General features: G+C 28.9%; 1 protein-coding gene across 2 annotated transcripts in view; it reads left to right on the top strand.

Moving 5' to 3' along the window:
* The window catches only part of LOC132944528 (intraflagellar transport protein 172 homolog), a 103,054-nt gene that overhangs the window by 5,590 nt on the left and 75,164 nt on the right, over positions 1-22,300 (top strand). For both annotated transcript variants that reach the window (XM_061013923.1, XM_061013922.1), the window contains exons 2-7: positions 623-766; positions 3,407-3,519; positions 3,683-3,868; positions 7,629-7,716; positions 18,939-19,162; positions 21,960-22,127. In XM_061013923.1, coding sequence (XP_060869906.1) covers positions 623-766; positions 3,407-3,519; positions 3,683-3,868; positions 7,629-7,716; positions 18,939-19,162; positions 21,960-22,127 — 923 coding nt within the window. The remainder of the gene's footprint in view (positions 1-622; positions 767-3,406; positions 3,520-3,682; positions 3,869-7,628; positions 7,717-18,938; positions 19,163-21,959; positions 22,128-22,300) is intronic.

Genomic DNA, 22,300 nt, shown 5'->3' with positions numbered 1-22,300 from the left:
TAAAGAAACGTGACGCACTCAGACCGAATAACTGACAAAAAAACAAAAAGAAACAAAATTGAAAACTGCTGAAAATCGTAACTATATATTGTCATAATATAATATAGATAATTTTACACCGAGATACGTTTAAATATCATACACATGTCATATTATTAAGCGTTTTTCGTTGGTTATTGTGTCCCTGGGTTGGGTAAGTTTCGGCAACTACTGCAACAGCAGTGACATCGACCACTCGGTGGCTGCTATTGAGCGGCGGTTGTGGTAGAGCCGATAGTATACGGCCATAATATACGTAATACGATAATGTAGTATTTTTAATGCGCTCCGATGTAATTGGTTTTCGACCACTTCACAAACAGAATTACCGTGGGACACGGGCCATCCACAGCTTTTATGATAATATCTAAATAATATTATTATTAATGTGATTAAACACGGTAAGCGGCGGCGGCAGCGGCGGCGTCGTCTTCGCACCGCTATCATAATAATAATAATAATAATAATAATTATTATTATTATTATTATTATTATTATTATTACTACTATACAACAGCAACGGGGCAGTATACAGTCGTAGTGGCGGTGCAGGAATTATGTTTATTTTCTGTGTTTTCGACAGGATGGTCCATTTCAAGTGTTGGCAGCCACGTGGTCGCCGAACAACCAAAAACTGGCGGTGTGCAACAACGACAGGGTGGTGTTGCTGTTCGACGAGGCTGGCGTGAAAAGGGACAAGTTTCCCACTAAGCCAGCCGAGCACGGGGTAAATACGAAGTGTACGCGGGCCACTTTCGGCCCTTGTATATATATATATATATATATAGATTACGCGCGAGTGGACTACTAATCGCCGTATTTATACGTTTATATTGGTTACGACTCGAACATAGTAACACACACACACGCCCATGCACAAACACTTACACGGGCGCGGGCGTGGGCTCCAAGTCCGAGGAGTACAACACAACACGATTGGGCAAAGATAGAGAGGGTTGAAGAGAGCCTCGGCCGAACGAGACTATAAAACCGTACCCCAGGTCTGGCCTTTGGCCCGCCAACCGTTCACCACACCTACGTTTTAACTAGTCTATTTTGTTTTTATTGAGGTATACCGCTGCCGCCACCACACCCGACCAGAAGCATATAGGTATTTGCGGGAAATGAAACTATACATGTGTTGTATAGGTACCTGTACAAAATCCCTGTGGAGAGATCGTGAGTGAGTGAGCGGAAGTGATTGAGAGATGGAGGGAAACACTGGGTCATCAAAGTTTCGAGTTACGCGCACAGGTCACCCACGTATAGGCGGTAGCCCTATTGTTATGCCATTATTTGAAACGTTTTTCGAGCGAATTCACCCCGTGCTATTTAGTTAACAACCGATAAACCGAATAATATCGATCGACACCTGTGTTTTTTAATTATTGTTTTACCACTAGAACAAACATTTTTAGTAATTAATCATTTGACGCGCGTTATTTAATTTTGCATTCGCACTTTCAAACATTTTTCTAAGTATTTTTATAGGTAGGTACATCAATTAATAATGAAACTTCACTTCTGGTACATTACTTTAATGTATCCGAAATTATTATAAACCTGAAAATCGATGAAAACCACAACAATTGGATTATTTCAATTAATTATATTGGACCTGAGTTTGCTTTATTAATTCTAAATAGTTGTATACAATTGAGTATCGTTTTTATCCTAATCGAAGTTAACATTTATATTTTAAGCTTTATAAATTATCAAAAATAACAACAATATAACCATAGTATCAGATAAATGCCATGATTTGGTTATAGGTAGTGATCGGTAGACGTATTACTACGTACCTATGAATATGCATAACACTTTTTAATAAAGTTAATGCATTCACGACATTTTACGATAATAATTTACACCAAATCGCCCTACAGTTTTAGTATTCATTTATATATTTTTATTTGAAAAACATCAAATACATAATTGTATTTACAGATTACAATGGTTTATTGTATTTTATATTTGAATAAAATAAAAACTTAGTTGTTGAAAAAAAAAATCAAAATATAACTCATCGTTTATAGTTGACGACATTTAATTTATTTTATGATAATCTACATTTATATGAATAAATAAAAACAGTATACAGCTTAAGTCACAAGGAAGCATAAAACCGGATTATAAAAACAAGTTAAGTAAATTACTTTAAATATTTTGGCGCATGAAAACTGAACTTCTGTTAAGCCATTCATGAGCAATTCGTCAAACAACTTTTAAACTTTTAATGGAAATCGCTCGATATATTGGTAGGTGGACAAATGTTATCGAGCTGTTGAAATATTAGACAAAAGCAAACACACAAATGCAATGCTAAAAAATATATATAAATATATATTTTTTATTTTAAAATAAGAATATACATTTAAATTAATTCACGAAAAATGTATGCACCGTATAAAATAAGCTAGGTAAATTTAAAAACATACATAAATTTTGTAGCACTTCAAAAAATGTATAATTTTTAAAACCATTACGATAAATACATTTGATAATGTTATGTAATTAAACTGACAAAGTAAAAAATAATACTATCAGACCATTAATTCTGCTGAAATCCCTCGAAATAGGTTGGTGGTTTTTGTTTTGGTGTACTGTCTAGACGAGGGACCTCAATTCTAAAGCCCCCAGAGAAAATTGTATGATGAAATTATGATTGTAGCGGTATTATTGGTCCTTGAAATGATGTAATTTAATTACAATTTTATTGAACTAATATAACACGAAATTCTAGCAATCCACATAAACAATAAATAACGTTCTTCATAATACGATTATATATTTCTTCGACTATTCTCTTCAAAAATGAATTTCCAAAATGAAACATTCGGTTTTTGAGCGAAATGTATTGTTTTTATTCTGAACAAAAGTTATTGTATAATTTGTTTTCATCATTACTTATGCCATACAGCAATTATTATTACGTTGGATTTTGTGAAAAAACTTACTCTAACTTAGTTAAACTATTTTTTTATATAAAATAGGTCATACAATATCTAAAAACAGATTTTTGTTTATTTAAAACTACATAATATAATAATTGTGTTCCACATAGGTAGTAAAAATGTATTAAATGGTAAGTATTTTTAAAATACGTTCCACTGATATAATATATGTATAATTATGTATACCTATGTCCTCTAGAAATAATTTAATATACTGAATATATCCATGGTGCACATATAATATTAATTAAAACTCAAAAACTCACTATTTAATTATTTTTTGTCTATGATCACCCCGCCGAGTTCCGAGTCATCGTCATAATAATATTATATTGCTCTGTAATGCAATATTCAAATATATATACGCAATTACTAATTTCAATTTTCTTTTTTTCTTTTGACGCGCAATATAGGCTGGCCGAAAAAGTTACACGGTCAAAGGTTTGGCGTTTTCTCCTGATTCTACAAGAATAGCCGTGGGACAGACCGACAATATGGTGTTCGTGTACAAAATCGGCGACAGTTGGTAAGCTACGGAAAAAAAATTGGTCGTGTATAATTAATGTGAAATCGTTGTTTAAGCTTGTGCAGTGCGCCTTGCTTCTGGAAATAACCTTGTTAACTCCACGTGTATAATGTATATATGTATATTTTTATGTACGCGTTTGTATATAAAATTCGAATTACAGGGGAGCCAAAAAGGTGATATGCAATAAATTCGGCACACAGTCTCCGGTGACCTGCATGCTGTGGATGTCTGAGGGGCCGATAATTTACGGGCAATTAGACGGCAAGATACGGGCTGCCCACTACAAATCCAATAAATCTCAGACCCTTTACGCCACTGGTTCGTACGTCGTGTCGCTGGCCTCCAAGTAAGCTTTTTCCACCGCTAAATGCACCACACTCGATGCAATCATTTGAATCGTATAATCAAATCTTTCGATTCACTTTTTAAAATGGGTTATTTTTACATTTTAATAGTTGTAATTAAATGATTTTCAACACTAGCGATAACGGGTTTTTGGTCACGTCAAATGTACGTAATTTTTTGTGGTTTAATGCATCAATGGCTTCATTTTTTTTTCTAGTTTTCTGCAAAACAAAAAATCAATTAGGTATGTTACATATATTACTGGAAATGTACACACGTGTAGAAACTATTTTCTTTGAGTATCACAACTTTTTTCACACTTTATTTTGTGTCATAAAATTAAATTGTACAGAATATTTTTGTTCATTTATACCCCAGGGGAAATTTTCCCACTTCCTAATAGTATATTTGGAGAAAAGTGATTGTCGTTTTTTTTTTACCAAAAACATTTGGTCTAAGAGACCAAAGACCAAGGAATAAAACCAGATATATTTTTTTTAAAAAAATACAATAATTTATAAAAATAACTTTCCAGGTTAAAAAAAAAATTTAAAACAGTTTACAGAGTTTAAACAATAACTTACATATTACTCCATTTAAACAAATTTTGTTACATTATTCTTAAGCATTTAATACACACACACATAAATTTATGAAGATGTAGAGAAAATATTAATTTTATAATAAGCCTACTTCATTAAATAAATTATTTTATCTCTACTACATGTGTTCTGGAAGATAACAATAATGCATAATTAAATATGAATGTAATATTAAAGTTATACATTTTAATTTAACATATTATAAAATTCTTCATAATATAGGTATAGTGTCGTTATCATACTGTACCAATGATTTTGACCAAAGTGTATAAGTAGAAGAACTTAATTAATTATTGTTGTACCTACCGCATATTATTTTGAATTTTTATATTACCTATATTATAGTATATATTGTATTTCAATGAGGTGAATATTTATTTAATACAAAATTATAAATGCAATAGATTGATCGTGATAAGCGACATACATATTATTATATTATAACTTATGTCTACTAAAAGTTATACGTTATGGTATTCTGTATGTAGTTGATTGGACACGAGAAACAATAGTTGTGAAACAAGGAAAATAAAAAAAAGGATTACGATATGTCATTTCATGGTTGTAGATTAGGTACATATTTTCTTTTTTAATGTTTGGTATTCAACTGATCAGGCGGATTATTGGTTGAATGTCACTTTAGTATAATATTCACTGTTATATGTAATATTACTTCAGATAATAAAGTTTGGCAAAAAGTATCGATACCAATTTCAGAACTATAATTAGTGAAATAGACAGTTGAGGAGACTTATGTTGAGTGTATTATTCATTAATTGTATTGTGTATATTGATTTTTATTTATTTATTTAATTATGTCAACTTACTTAATGTTTTTACAATATTGTGATATTGGGTTTGAAAGGATAGATTTAACTACATCATAAAAACGAATCTCCGGAGAATATTATCATGCATATTAAATACAATCCGCACTTGTTTACATTTCTTAAATATTTATTGCAGTTATATGTTTAAGCAAACTACTAAAAAAAAAAAATTACCTATTTAAGGCACTATAAAAATATGAGAGCCAACTCAAAATACAAAGTAGAACATGAAACTATTGGAGATTTTTCGTATATCATGTAACTAGTATGTATAGGTACACAAATATAAACCTTTTTGTGTCCGTACGTTCAATAAGCATTTCGTTAATATGGATAAGACTAACAAGCATCATTGTTGGTTTTACTAGAATATAACTTAGCAATATTTATGATTCACATAATACTATATGGGTCGTAATAACATATGAGTCGATTCGTAGTTTATTTTTGTTTTATAACATCTAATATTGACGTACAATATTATCTCATATTATTTTGTATAATTACTATGTATTTCATACAGCAGCCAGTATACAGTATATATCGTGTTTTTGTAATGTGTTTACTGTACAAGTAATTATATCAATTTGACATATTGAATTGGATTAGGCAATATAACATCAATTAATAGTATCTGTATTAGATAAGTCGAACAATATTTTATTAATCAAATTAGCTTCAATCCTACTATAACTATATTTTGGTCAACACAGGGAAATACCAACCGGCAACCAGTATTTTGTACAATATTAATATTAAAGATATTATTATTATTATTATTATTATTTATATTATTGTAATAATTATATTGCAGATCATATTTTATTTGTTTATCAACATTACAGGACTATAAATAGTATTTTTAATTTAATGATACATTTAAATAACTAGGTACCTATAGTCGTCTTAAGTTAATATATAAAATGTCGGGACTATACAATACATTTTTATAAGCAATGGTACAAAGGTGAAATGAACAATTTATTTTACCTGGTTAATATTTGTATACTATAATCTTATATAAAATATAGTTGATTAAAAATAAAATAAGATCAACATTTGCAGCACAGAAAATGAAATGATTGTACAGAGCAATTAATGTGGAATCGTTTTGGTTCATATTTAGAATTTTGTATTTCCTCAAAATGTATAAGGCTAAAGTTAATTTAAAACTACGTATTAAAATAAATTATCTTTGTTCTGAAAATATGAGAGTACCTTGGTTTAATTAAAAAAAACTAAATTTCCTACACAATAATATGCACAATATAAGATATAGGTATTTTATTTCTCTATAACATGGAATATGATTGTATTCATCATTTAAATTTTAAATTGTTCACTGACCATTCAATATATTTAATTTTATAATAATTTCATCTTTTTAAAATGTAATAATATTTTAGACAAAAATATTATAAAAGCTTCATATTCGGGTAAATTAACGCATATTTAAATCATGTAGGGTTGTTTGATTTCATAAAGAATGTTTTAATGTAAAAAATAATTCAACATTTTTCAGAACTTAAACAAACGGTATTGGTTCCGTTTTAAAGATATTATTCATTCATGATAATAATGTTTTATAATTTATACCTATTATATTATATTTATTATGAAATGTTAAATCAAACTAATCTATATTTCAACTCTCCGCATTTAACACAAGCGTTAGCTTAAAGAAGGTAGATAAATTATGTATTTTTGTTTTATTTGTAAAATTTTAAATAACAATAAAATATATGTATAATTTAATAATATAAGTTATAACTGCAGTTTGTTCTAATCGATAATTATTATAATTATAAAATACCAAATCATCCAAAATATAATTAATGTAGGAGGTACCTAGTAATAAAACATACATTATCAATATACATTTTGATATTTGATATTAAGCACTAGGCTGTTTAAATGTGTGATTGTTATATTTTGTTTAAATTATATTATTATTATTTTAAAAGTTTAATTTTTTTGACGGAGTCTACTTGGTGATAATTTTATCAAACATCCGTTATTGTAGGTATATTTTGTATTTTAGCTGATTTAATAACTATTACGATTATAAAATATAATTATATGTTATAATTATATTATATGCTTGATACATTTAAATTTTTATACACTAATTTGTTTTTCTACCACTGGATATTTAGTATATTTATAAGAACATAAATAATGTTAATAATAATATTCAAATACCTATTGTTACATGCATTGTAATATAGTCTGCGTTCAATATTTTAATTAAATTTAACAATGATTACAAAATATAGATAATTTCATACAATAATGTCATGTATTCAATTTTAATTACTTCTATTTTTAGTACACGTGGAACAGCGTTTATATCTGGACATGCAGACGGATCAATCGTGAGATACATAATCACAGAAGGGTCATCAACTGAACAACAGGTTAGTTTAATTTATTAATTTATAGAATAAATATTTTTATAAAATCAAATATTGAAATTTACAAAACTAGACTACCTTCTGACATTTTCATTTTAAAGAATCCATTTATTGAAAAACTACCCATTAGGTAGGTTATTATATATTTATAAAAAAATAGTTGAATAATATATGACGTACATGTTACAATTTAAATTAAATTATAGAGAAAAATAGTTTTTGTTCTTTTTGATTAGTAATTTCAAGTATATTTTTTTATATTTTTATGAACAATAGGGGTTTTTAATAATATCTTGAAATAATGTATAGTTTATAGATCTTAATGTTTTAATAATATAAAACTATATTATAACTCAGTTAATAACAATAAAACAATATTTAAATACTGATTGTAAATGAAATAAGAAGATTAAATGATGTTTTTGGTGAATTTCAGTTAGTTTGCTCTATAGAATGGTAGGTAAACTAGGGTATGAATGTAATAAATATGGGTATGCAGATTGCCAATGTTTAGTCCCTAAAATTAGGACCGTTTCCAACCCTCGGGGGACGGTTTCTAATTAAGTACCTATTCCATAACCATTAATCGGTTGCCCTTTATAAAATAATTTCCAAACCAAATTTTAAACTTATATTAAAGTTGTACAATAAGTTAAACCACAACAACTATATGATTATCAAGGGAACTGAAGTAATGAATGCAGATATGTCATAATACTGATATCACCATGGTATTATTGCGGTATAAATGTTTTTCACGATATAATACTTAAAAGCTAATATGTTACACATTATAAAATTAATTTTTTGCGTAACTGATAAACGAAAAATCAATATATGGTCGTTTGTGGAAAAATTTATTTTTCGAAACAACGACAGAAAGAATCCGTTTATTGCCAACCATGGTTATTATTCAATTGTACCTTGGAATTAATTGACAATAAAAGCCGACGAGGCGTTCATCATATTTTATATTGACGGTTTTTTTCCCACGAATTTCTGTGCAGATGTCATATTTTATTCTCCATCGCATCCATTATGAGATTCCTCGATATTATGCTCTGGTAAATATGCAACGTTTCGTAATACTAATGATGTGTTTTGAATGTATAGCAATGCCATTATACAGATTATTCTTTGTATAAGTCGATTGTTATGTATATTATCTTTTAGATGCTCAGTGAAAATAATATCAGAAAAGTATGTGTCAAGTTTTTAAATTTTACTAATGATGACTATGATCTAATTTAAATAAATGTTTTGTTTTAAAATTGTTTTTAAATTCATACAAATTTATTAAAAAAAAAGAAAACAAAACACGAAAAATAATATTGAAAATAACATTAATTTTTTAATTGAAACATAAAATATATTATAATAAATATAACTAATTGTTATACGAAATATGCAAATTTTATAAATTATGATTTTTAAATAATAATATAAAAAAGTAGATTACCTATTTCAGTGTCTTAAAAAGAAACATACTATATTATTAACATTGAGTTTTATATAAAATAAAACCATACGTTTTTTTAAAATTAAATTAAACTATGTTCACTAAAATTAAATCATTTTAAAACCAATGTCTACATTACTTACTATAAACAAACAAATTATAGTATTTTAAGCCTATATCATTAATATTGTAAAGCATAAAAAGACTAGGGTGAAAAAAATTGACATATTTTACCAGAGACATCTGAATAATTCAGGATTTTTACGGGCCCGTTCTATTTTTTTTCTATCTCATTGCTGACAATACGAATTAATTTTATTCAATTTGTCATATAATCAAACTAAGGAAAATAAACAAATTTTATTTTTAAGGAACTTGATAACGGCGCTTAGAAGTCAGTACACAATTCGTATGCACAATAATGAGATTAATAAAAACAAAGTTTTCCAATAAAATTAGAATATCTGTAAAAAGAATTACAAATACAATTGCAAAAAAGTGCTACCAAGACCGGTCACCCATCATTAGACCCTTTTCTAAATACGTATCCGTTGAGTATATCTACTGACTGTATTATACTGAGTGATTTTTTTTTTTAGCCAAATCTAATACACAAATTATAAAGTACCTATAACGATAATGTCTATTGACTAGAGGTATTCAAACTTTTTCATTCCACGGTTCATTCGTCTCTTCGCAACATTTTGGTGGCTCTAGAATTATTAAGGACACAGAATGAAAATGTTAAATTATTTATAATACCTATAATATTATTATATTATTATCCTTGGAGCCGCAATACACAGTTTGAGTAAGTACCTACGTAACTATCTCCGGCTAAGGATCAATTTTAAAAATAATTTTCATCACACCATCACTATTTTGTATCAAGGTTTTATTTTGATACATACACACCGTGGACGGAGCGAATCACAACTATAATACGGTACTTTTAAGTCTAATGACCGCTCGTGGCGCTCAGGTTAGGCCCAAAAAAGGGACTCGATCGGGTTTAATTTACATAATCCACATAATTGTGAATTATTATAAAAAAATAAATACTGTAAACATTATATAACTTTATATTCAAGTATAAATTAATTCCTAACGAATAGAAATTAAGGTCATGGATAATAATATGAGATAAATAATAATCATATTTCATATATATTACTATGTATAAACTAGATATCTATTGGTAATAATTTGTTATAAATTAAAACATGTCGACACCAAAAATGTGTCACTATAATTTATTATTGGTGTGAATGTGTGATTCCCACTCCCTCCATTTGCACCACTAAATACGTCAATGTTTCTTACTGGGAACTGCAATAAAAACAAAGTTTAACTTTCCCAACAGATTCATCAATTATGTTTTGATTGTAATAACATTGTTTCGCTTGTGAGCTCAATATTGAGATAACTCGTTTGAAAGTTTAGGAGTACCTATTGACTTGCCTTGTCAAATAAACTTGTCAATAAAAACAATTTTTCCAAAGATAGAATTACAAACACTAAACCAATATCAAGTTTGAAAATATTAGAAATATATTAAGTAAAAATATACCCACATAAGAGGTATATTAACAGAGGTATTTAGGTAACTCACATAATATTATAATATTATCATTATTAGATTATTTAATAATGAATAATATTGAATCACTACGAAATTTCATTAGCTAACGATTTTCGGTTTCTTTTTATCTGTTGTCTTTATCTAGGTACATATTATCAAGCACATTGTTCGCATTTTAATAATTATAAAATATAATATTATCTAAGATGTAGCTACCTATAATATTATAATATATTGTATAGTATAATATTAAAATTTTATACTGTCATCAAAAATGTACATTTTTGTTAAATTAGTAGAAGTATCTACGAAAGTCCCTACCAATTTTTAAATATTTTTTTTTAGATTCTGAGCGGATTTTTACAATGGTGTTTATTTATTTATTAATTTTTTTTTAATATCCTGTATACAAAATTTCTACTAGAAGGAAGGCTTCGATTTCAACATATATACCTTATCTTTTAGTGAATTGGATCAAGATAGTACTTTAGAGAGGTCATTTTTCGATTTTCTCAATAGTTATTTATTGCCACGGGAATAACTACTGACAAATTATGAAAAACCGCTTAAAATAGGATTTTAATTTCTAACGCATTGTTTATCACCATAGAAACAAATAAAAAATAATAATATTGTAATAGTAATTCAACTTATACGATATAATGAATAATAACAGTATAAAATATCCAGACTGACAAACTGTCTCCGCTCAGAATTGTTTTTCTTATACAATGATATTATATCATTGAATTCAAGTTTAATATACAATTCATTATACAATGACCCAATTGTAACCTTCTGTACAGCAGAGCGACATCCACTTACCTGCTTTTTATCTACTAATTTATTTAACTAAAACTGAAATATTATTTTCGTTTCGCAAAGATATAAATTTAACATTTAAAATAAATCGTATGGTATTGAACTATAATAGTTATTAAAGTATATGTCTAAGAATTATTCATTCATTCATATTATTTTGATGTGTACAGTAGGTTTAAGTTATGAGATAAAACAAATTATGCACAAGTTTACGAAGTAAAAAGCTTTCAGTGCATTAAACAATACTATCAAACATCATTAATCGTCTAATGGTCTAATCATTCATAAAAAGTACCAACATTGACAAAATATTATATTCACAACAATTATTCGGTAATACGTTTTTGATCGATGTTGTTCATCAACAGTACCTATACCCAAATCAAATACTCCGATACCTCATCAATTTAATCTGTTTAATAATTAATTGTAAAGTGAATAGGCACTAGACTGTGAAAAATATCATATACTTAGATAATTTTCGCGTTATTTGGTCAAATCATACATTTATTTACTGTTCATTTAATATACCTATATTTTATAGTAACGCTAATGAGACAATAGGCATTTTCTTATTATATTTTGTAATGCATCGAATCGTATACAAAGCTAACTGGTGATAATTAAGTATCTGTTCCTTTACTTTGATCACTACACTCTTTCGTTTTGAATAGAACAACACGAACAAATAAAATCATACAATTTATATTGTGGTCTATTAAGTATTTGAAAACGTCATAATATCCAATACGATGTGATCCAAAACGAATATTTTGTAGTAAATACCCGAATGAAAATGATAATATTAAAAAGTATTTTACTGATGTAAACCAATCACGTTTTTGTGTTATTCATGGTACATAATATATAGTATTATTGTATTTGTATTTTGTGACTACAATTTTATCCGTTGGCCGAGTTGAAAAAAAAAACTGTATAACGTGATTGCATTTATGAAACGGCTATTTTGACTTTTTAAGGATTATGGGATGTAGGTAATATTGTATTTTTAATCTTGAAACAAATATCCTTTTAAAAGTATACGTGTGTAAAATGTGAAATTTCAAATGAGTGTTTAAAAACATGTAACTCAAAACAAAACGCTCTCTAATAAATAAATAAATTTAAAAAAAAAACCGTTGAGGGATTAAAATCCGTTGTCGTGCCACGTAATAATATAATACACTATTGAACGTGTAAAAAATAAAATCGTCGAAACGCTTTCAGGAACACGGGACTGAACGACTGGGCAGAGTGGGTTGGGGAAGGGGGGGTTTAGGACGTTCTCCGACGGTGACTATATTATTATATTATTCTACAGCCGCATAAATACAATAATATAATTATATTATATTATAATACACTATTATATACCTAGGTACTATATTGTTAATGATGTTGTAGCCGATACAAAGCCATATTGTATATTATGGTTTATGTGCACGTATATCATGTACGCGTGGTTATCGCGATGCTATCATACGCGTTGCCAGAAATCGATAGTTGCAGGTACCTATTTCGTACCCAGTTACGCGCAAACGTGTCCGTTTCCGACGCGGATGGCGACGATTCCGAGGAAATCCTAGAGCGTTTGATAATATTATGCGCGAGGCCGCATTGCCCGTGGAAAACGCGCCAAGGTACACACGTCGATGTTACATCGGGTAGTGATATTATATTGGTAGACGTATACCTAGGTATCTTGTTATATTGACGGGGCCTAAATAACTACCAGCCCTTCCCCCCCCCCCCTAAGAAACGACGAACGGGGTGATTTTTTAATCATGCTTGCCTTATTCGTATGTGCAGCTCAAATCATGCAATACCCTTAATGAAATTGGGATTTTTGGAATTTTCAAATACACTTGAAGAACAATATATTTTTGAATGCTCGAGTTTTTTCGTACCACTATTAATAGAATGTGAAAATACCAATATTAATGGGATTCCCCCATGTTACACTTTTGAAGATTCAGCAGATATTTTTTTTGAGAATTTTCGAGCGAGTAGTTTTTAAGTTGTATAGCTTTGTGTACTGAGGATAATAATATGTCTATGGTAATAGGCTAAGTAGCTATAAGGGCTTAGATGATTTGAACATTTTTATATTTACTATTAATGATCTATCAATATAAATTATTTGTAAAAATGAGTATAATAAATTGTACATATTATAATATTGAAGTTATATTATTATTAGGTATAGTACCTATATAATCATTTAAATAACTTATAATTTACTATTTTGATTTAGAAACCTCCACATTTTCAAGAAAATTATTCGCTAAATATAAATTATAAATATAAATTTGTATCCCCACAGGACACTCCTTAAGTAGTATAAAAAATATCAGTCATTTGAAAATACGGTCTAAAGGTATAATTAAAAAGGTGGGTAAGTGTATGTCGCTCTGCTGTACAGCAGGTTACAAGTGGGTGACTGTAATGGATGGTGTTAAATTTGAATTCAATGGTATAATATCATTATATAAAAAAAACGATTCTGAGCGAAAACGGTCAGTCAGCCTATGATATTACCAAGTATATTTTATGATATTATTGTGAATAAAGTAATTTAAATATAACCTATTAACATGGAACCTTGTTTTAAATTTTCAATCTTTAGCTATAAAAGTTGAACATTTTATACTTTTTTAACTAAAAAATAATTATTACATTTTAAATTTGTTACTGTACTGTACAGCAGAGTGATATCCACTTACCGACTTTTTTCTTTTTACCGTTGTATTTCAACGACAAATATTTATATTTCATATGTACATTACTATCTTAAAATAATATTTTATAATGCTTCTACAACTATATAAGATTTAATCAAATATGCAGATGACACAATAGCAATAATTTATGCCTACCTAGCTGAAGTTTAACTTGAGAATATAACAGGTACCTATGATACATCTGAAATTATTGAACCAATTATAGAATGCATTTATCAGTTGTTTCGTTTAAATATTTATTAATAATTTTAAGTACACCTTCGTGATAAACGCGTATACAAATATTAATATTTTGATATACAAAAATGAGTACTTGTAAATTATTTTGAATACTTTTGAAAGACAGTATTCGAATACGTATTCTGAATAATATAATATCTCAAAAGTACCCTTAACAAAACCGACGCACAATAATGATAACACCACAATATTATTACAATATTATATCGGTCAATGCACAAAGCGTCAAAGCGATATAACAATATTGTTCATAATAATAATTATAATAATAATAATACATTGTACGCATTTATTATAGGCATCGGTGCATCGGTCCGCGAGCAATAATATATTATATTATATATCAGACGGTGTGCGCGCACGCGCTCGCAGGACGTTCGTTTTATACATTTCGTTATTATTTTCTCCTCTATTACTGCTACTACTACTACAACAACCCTTTTCAGTCTTTCAGCCCGTCAGCTTTCCGTCCCGCCACCGAAGGCTGCCGCGAAGAGTGTTTTGCGATAGGCCGCAAAGCGAATAACGCGACATCGGTTTCGGGACGATCGCTGTGGCGCTCTCTCAGATCGCCGGGCGGGGTGGGGGGGACGAAAATCCTTGGCTTAGCTTAAGTCTTGGACATACAAAACCGGGCTGTAACAACCCGCGCCCGTTAAAAAAAAATGTGCGCTCGACTGATAAAAATGATCTGTAAAAACACTCAAAAAACGACTTGAAAAAAGTCACTTCGACTACAACCGCTGTTAATATGATGCAGTCGATCAGCAGCTGTTTCAGTGATAATTCCATCATCGTAATATTCCGTTGGACTTCGAAACGAAACAACGCATGCCTCCTACTGGCGAACCTAACCAAACAATGTTTAAATTACGGCGTGAAACATATTTACTCGTGTTTGACACGCACAATATTAACACATGAATTGAAGTACCTAATTTTTGCGTCTTTACCTACACTGCGATATTGCAAATTTCAAATCATATATATTTTTCGTAATAAACAATTATTTTAGTGCTGACAAAACGTGTATTTTCCCATATTACACTAATAACTAACGTTTCAATTAATCTAGTGGAAGTGGTCATAGTATTACAATAGAGTATAGTTTCGTATAGAGATTCCACGTCTAAATTATAAATCCTACGTAGGATTTCATAAATTGTTTTGTGTCGATATATAGGTGTACATTTTATGCATTTCGCTATACGGAAAATACTTAGCCACACCGCGTGCGAGTAGTGGTGATTGAGAGTGGACCCACGCGGTGAAAAATATTAGATATTATTATACTCTGCTGTATGGGAGACGGAGAACGTGAACGAGACAAACGAATGGGAGCAGGACATGACGTAAAGTACACATAATACGCAGGTACCTACATATTTAAGGATGACATAATGCAACGTGGACGGGAAATAAAGAAAATAATACGGACCTATATGTCCTACATATATAATAATATAAATGTGAGCGAGTGTGTTTGTCTGTGTGTGCGCCGTACATTATTCGTACGCCACGGTGACTCCAAACGTCCGAATGCGACGTCGGTTGCTCCACTATACAGTTGTAGTAAATACTATATGATATTATTATTACGGACTTTTTGAAAATTGCTTCGTCATACGACTCGGCAAACTTGATTGGCTTTGCAAAAACCGTGTCCAATCAAACGTATCGATACAGCATTGAACATATTATAGTGCACAAATTGTACAATGTACAGCGTATTGTTGTGTTACATGGGTAGGTAGGTAGGTACGATATTGAATAGTGGCAGTTTTAGTTGTGGTCGTACGGCTTTAGTTTTGTTTTATTATTTATTCTTATTTTTGGACGATATTAGTTTTTTCTTCATAATAGGAATAGAACGACATCAACGTTTTTTGCACAACACGACTTACCATATTATTATCTACATTATGCTTATTTTTGTCACCGTGACGATTCTCTATACATTTAAGAAGTTAAGTTTTAAAATCATAATAATATGTAAAGGAACGACTTACCTCTGAGTCTTACGCCTTGAATGTGTTTATTTTTTAATTATAAATTGAAATCTAAACTTTATAAAAAATCAAACAAAAAGTGAACCATACAATTATATAATTAATTTAATATTTTATTTATTTTTGTGTTTTAATATAAATGAGTAAAGTAGTTAAAAATAATATGCAATTGCGTTTTAATAATATTACCATATATTTTGACTCAAATAAACTCAAAAGTTGTAAGGAAAAAATTACAAATTTTAAATCCAACTATTTTTAAATTTTTTTTTTTCATAAATAACTGAAAGCATTATATTGAAATTATTTTATAATGATATAGAAAATAATATTTAGTAGGTTCCTCTACTGAACTTGAGTTTAGAATAATTATTTAATAAATTATTTATTTGAATCATTTCATAATACAGATATAGAACAATGTACATTGTACAGTAATGCTTAGGAATTAAATTAATGTCTATAAACTATATAATCTCTATAGTGCAGAAGTACATTTTTCAAATTATTAATTGTAACTAAAATTATTTAAGAGGAAATTCCACAACTATAATATTAACTCACCAACACATTTTTTTAACGTACACAAGTCAGGAAACTATTTAATTACTTTAACAAACAATTAGCACGATATTGAAGTGTAATAAGACGTTATTATATTATCACCCATAAATTGTTATGACTTTCAGTAATGTTATATATATTGCTATATTTGGTACAGACTACAGAAATCGCTAATAATTTATATATTTTCGACGGTTTCAAGGGATTTTTTTCTAAAAACCCTTCTGTTAATTTTAATTGCAATATTGTACAGTCGTATGATCAAAAAATAAGTTAAAATAATTTAGAAAATATTATTGTATCTTGTTTTAAAAATATAATACCTACCTCATAAGTTATAGCAGTTGTTAGTTAGGTATACTAATATGATTTGTAACTAAAAAAAAATACAATAAGGTATAGGTATGTTAAATATGTTTGTTTTGTTGTCTAAGATATGAATCAAAGCTACATACACATTATAATATACCTATACAGTATGAATACATAAAATATATTCTTTCACTTCCTGTTTTTCAAATGTCTGCATTGTAAAACTATGCATGAAGTATTTAAAATTCAATAGTGATGCAATATTTTAGTCGGTGAACTATTTTTGCATGTTTCTTTCTGAAATTAACTACAAACGAATTTTTAGGATTAATTTAAATCAGATTTAATTTATTCTAGAATTCCAGTATTTGATTATTTGATTTTAAATAAAAAGAAAATTACATTACACATTTAAAAGTTTAATGATAATCGATTCTGATGAATGCGTTTTATCCGCAGTTAAGGAAAAAAAGATCGGCAAAGAAATGAATTAAAACTCAATCGTAAATGGGTGTAATAAAAAACAAAATTAAAACTTTTTTTTAAGAATTAGCTTGTGAATGTTTGATTTTATTTTTAATAACTTTTTAAAGAATTTTTTTACGTATTTGTATTTATTATATTTTATTGCCTGTATTTCAGTATTTTACTAGTATTTCGGTTAAATATTTTCATTTGGGTACAATTAATGTATAAATGTGGAAAAACAACGCAATAAAAAAAACATGATTTAGTTCCAATAAAATGTATTTTTAATATTTATTTTTTTAGAGGTTAAAATAGATAACTTTTAAACTTTAGAATTAACCAACTTACAACGGAGGCTCAATTATTTTACAATATTTTCATAAAGAAAATATTTAAGTTTGTCTATAAGAATTTCGTAACAGAAGTCGGGGGCGTACTAAATGATCACCTGGGTCGAGTCCAAACCTCCGTCCATTTTCGTATCTAAGTTTAAAAAATTCGTCAAGTAGGTAATCGCTCTGCTGTATATAGTCGGTTTTGAATTCACCTCATCAACTAGTAGGCCACTACAATGAATGTGTTAAATTTGAATATAATAATGAATCATTCCTTACAAAAACGATTCTGGAGTGTCAGCCTGTAATTTATAAGGAAATTTTATCATTTATCATCCTAGGTACTACTTATAAGTAATTTATTTCACTATTTGTACTATAATGGTATGTTAAACATATTGTTGCCAACAATATTGCATAAAATATAATATTTTTAATTATTGTCTATAATAACATAATATTTGTATAGCTAATAACTTATAAAAAATACTAGTGAGTAGTGACATAAATAAAGTTAAAATAACCATTGGGTAAGTATTAATTTTTATAAATATATGAAAACCAAAGTAACAAACAACTTGAGGATTTTCTGATAAACGTGTCCTCCTTACCTTTGCTCTAATACTTGTTGATATTTTTAACCAACATTTTTCGCCGTGTGTATTAATTAATGGTTACGTCTTATTCTTTCAGGGACGCATCGTTGTTCATCCGGTCCCTCCGTACGCGTTGTCTTGGGCCTCCGGATGTATCATCGCGGCGGGATGTGATTTTTCAGTGCAGTTTTACGACCAAAACGGACGATCCACTAAACATTTTGACTATTCGCCAACCAGTAGCTGTCCTGACCAAAAAGAGTTTACCGTGGCCTGCAGTAGCCCCAGCGGTCAAGCGGTTGTCATTGGCAGTTTCAATAGGTTCGATTTATAAATATTATATTATTACCGATGATTTCCATAAAACAGTTTGATAGAAGAAATAAATGCTCAACTTTCAAAAACAACGTCAAATACACAACAACTGTAAAAACATTTTGAACGCCTTTGAACTCTGTACACCAACGCTTAAACTCAATAATAATATGTAAATAATCGTGACTAAACGCCCTACACGTTATATCTGTTGAGCGTATGTAGTAGTTTAATAATTGTAATCAGCCGTACAGAATAGTCTCTCATCCTCACTAAACGTAGGTACCTATAGTAGGTACTACCTACAACGTGATATTAATTGTACTTTTTTTTATTCGTATTTCTTTTGGAAATTTATTTTTCACTCTGTTGCACAATGATTTTGTGATACAATATAATATACTAATTATGATTAGGTATTGAAATATCATATGACCTACATGCATGCCGGACGTTCCCGTTTCCACTTTCCCATATAATAATTTAAATCCTACATTCGAGACTGAATTAACCATGTTTCTCGTAATTGTACACTCTTTGTGAATATTTTGAAGATATTCGCAGCTTAACATATGTGCATCAAAGTTAAAAGGGATACATTCCTTATTAGTGAAAGTGTACAATAATTGAACAGCACGTGAACGTACTACGTGCACATGCTTTTAACATGGGTGTGATAAATGAGTTTGGAATGTGCGACTCAAATATCTTCGCTGTAACCATAGTGTTTCAAATTATCTCTAATGTTCAACTTCAGCTAATTTAATGGTTTTTGGCAAATAATTTTTAACATAAATCATTGTACTCTTCCGCATAAATACGTTGTACAGAATTACGCGTTTACGGTTTTATTAATATTATTTTAATTTAATTATATTTTTTTTTTTATCAAATACAATAAAAATATATTATCAAGTAAAAAAAATACAGCGTGTTTTAATATTATATACAAAAAAAAAAACACTTTTGATGATTTATTTAATTTATTTTTACCTTATAGTTTATACGATCTATTCACACTCACATTATATATTGATATCAAATTTATAATACATACGTATGGGACATAGGTACATAATATAGTAAATCATATACTCTGTAAATGACAGGAAATAATGGCGGAAACATTTCAAAACGGTAATACACTATCTCCTATAGTTTTGTCGTCTTTCATTAAATCCAACAGCTAACTACTAGACAAGTATCGTATAATTACCATTAAATGAATACAGGAAATTTCCATGTATACCGTGTATAAGTTATAATTGCTTACAAGCACTATACAAATCTTAAGGCCACGGATTTTATTTCATTTGTAAGTCGGTGGGCAGGTACCTAGTTAATTTTCTAATATTATACATAATATGTAGGTATTCAAATTATTGCAAGTTTGCTTATTGGTTTATTTATTACTAGCTGATCCTGTGCACTTCGTTCCCCATTAAATGTACCAACTCTATATGACTCAAACTTTGTTCAATTCGTTATTTAATATTCGGTGTACGGTGTTCAAAATTTATCTTAACTTTTCTGATGCCTGGAATAAAAATTCTGATTCGCAGCAGTATATTATCAGGTAGGCAATCTACCTGTGGTAGATCGCGGACCCAGTGCGGTTTATACGTAAGTGTATGATTTAACTCTAAAGTATCAAAGTTATACCAAGTTTATTTTGATATAATACGGCGGATTAATGTAATCAATTAATACATAGTCCTAACCTAACCTAAACGTACTAAATTCCGACAAATAAAAACCAAATTTAACTTTTTTTAAATTAGCCTATCTTCTTCACAGAGATCTGCACACAAACGTATATATTTTAATATAGGCTATAGCTGATCCTGCACACTTTGTGGCCCGTAAAAAATGACAACTCTTAAACAAATTGTGATTGTTCAACTCCTTTTTGGTGTAACTCACTGCAGTAAGTGCAACTCAGCCACCCTGGTAGGCAATGTGTGAAAATTCGATTTGATGCATGCTTGTACCTGATCTGCCCGATTAACCAATTGCAACCAATAATAAATAAATACTATTTCTATTAATTATTTCTCCTATAACCAATAGCAATCATTTATAAACAAATATTTCCATCATAAATCTCAAAATCCCTGTTTGAGCATTTCTATTAATTGAATGTAGCGTGATGTTATATAGCCTATGACTTTCCTCAATAAATGGACTATCCAACAAAAAAATAATTTTTCAATTCGAACCTATATAGCCCCTTACCGCCCCTTTAAGCTCATTTCAGCCCCTTACAGCCCTTTTTTAGTAATAAAAAGTAGCCTATGTTTTTTCTCAGTGTCTAAACTATCTATGTACCAAATTTCATTTAAATCGGTTCTGTAGTTTCGGAGCCTATTCAATACAAACAATCAAATCTTTCCTCTTTATAATATTAGTATAGATATAGATTATGAAACGGGACGAGTCCAATACAAATTTAGATATTAATCTTAGAGCTATAAAGTACATAACAGTACCTATAATTAATCATAAAAACAATATTGAATTTTTTTTGGTGGGAAATAAGCAAATATTATGGTAATAAGGTTAAACACTTGCACTTGTATAAATATTAATATATAATTTTATGTTCTTATCAATTATTAATTATTATTATTAATCTACGAATTGTATATTATTTTTTATGTTAAGAAAAATTGAACTATTACTCGTCTATAAAACTATATACATAGTGGAATTTAGTTAATAATAAATAAACATAAAATTCAATTTTCATTATATATCCAACGATGGTTCTGTGATGATTGGTTAAATATTATGTTTAATTCAGATTACGATTGTACTCGTGGAGCCCATCTAAACTAACGTGGGAAGAAGAAAATGTCATGTACATACCCAACATGTATACAGTTTCAGCATTGGCTTGGAAAAGAGATGGATCACGAATTATCTGTGGTACATTATGTGGAGGCATGGAACTCTTTGAATCCGTTATAAAGTAAGAAAATCAATTTGTTCGTACTGTATATTTTATTTTAATTACTCAACTTCAATTGTTTGTAAAAAGAAATTGGAAAATTATGAATATTTTCAATAGGTTATCATAACACAGCGATTATGTAATGTAGGTAATGAATAAGAGTAATTATTAATTGTTTGCTAATATTGTTT

This window comes from Metopolophium dirhodum, chromosome 5, assembly GCF_019925205.1.
Source record: "Metopolophium dirhodum isolate CAU chromosome 5, ASM1992520v1, whole genome shotgun sequence".
NCBI classification, from domain to species: Eukaryota; Metazoa; Arthropoda; class Insecta; order Hemiptera; family Aphididae; genus Metopolophium; species Metopolophium dirhodum.
The sequence above is the reverse complement of the archived record's forward strand: the minus strand, read 5'-3'. Positions and strand labels throughout refer to the sequence as shown.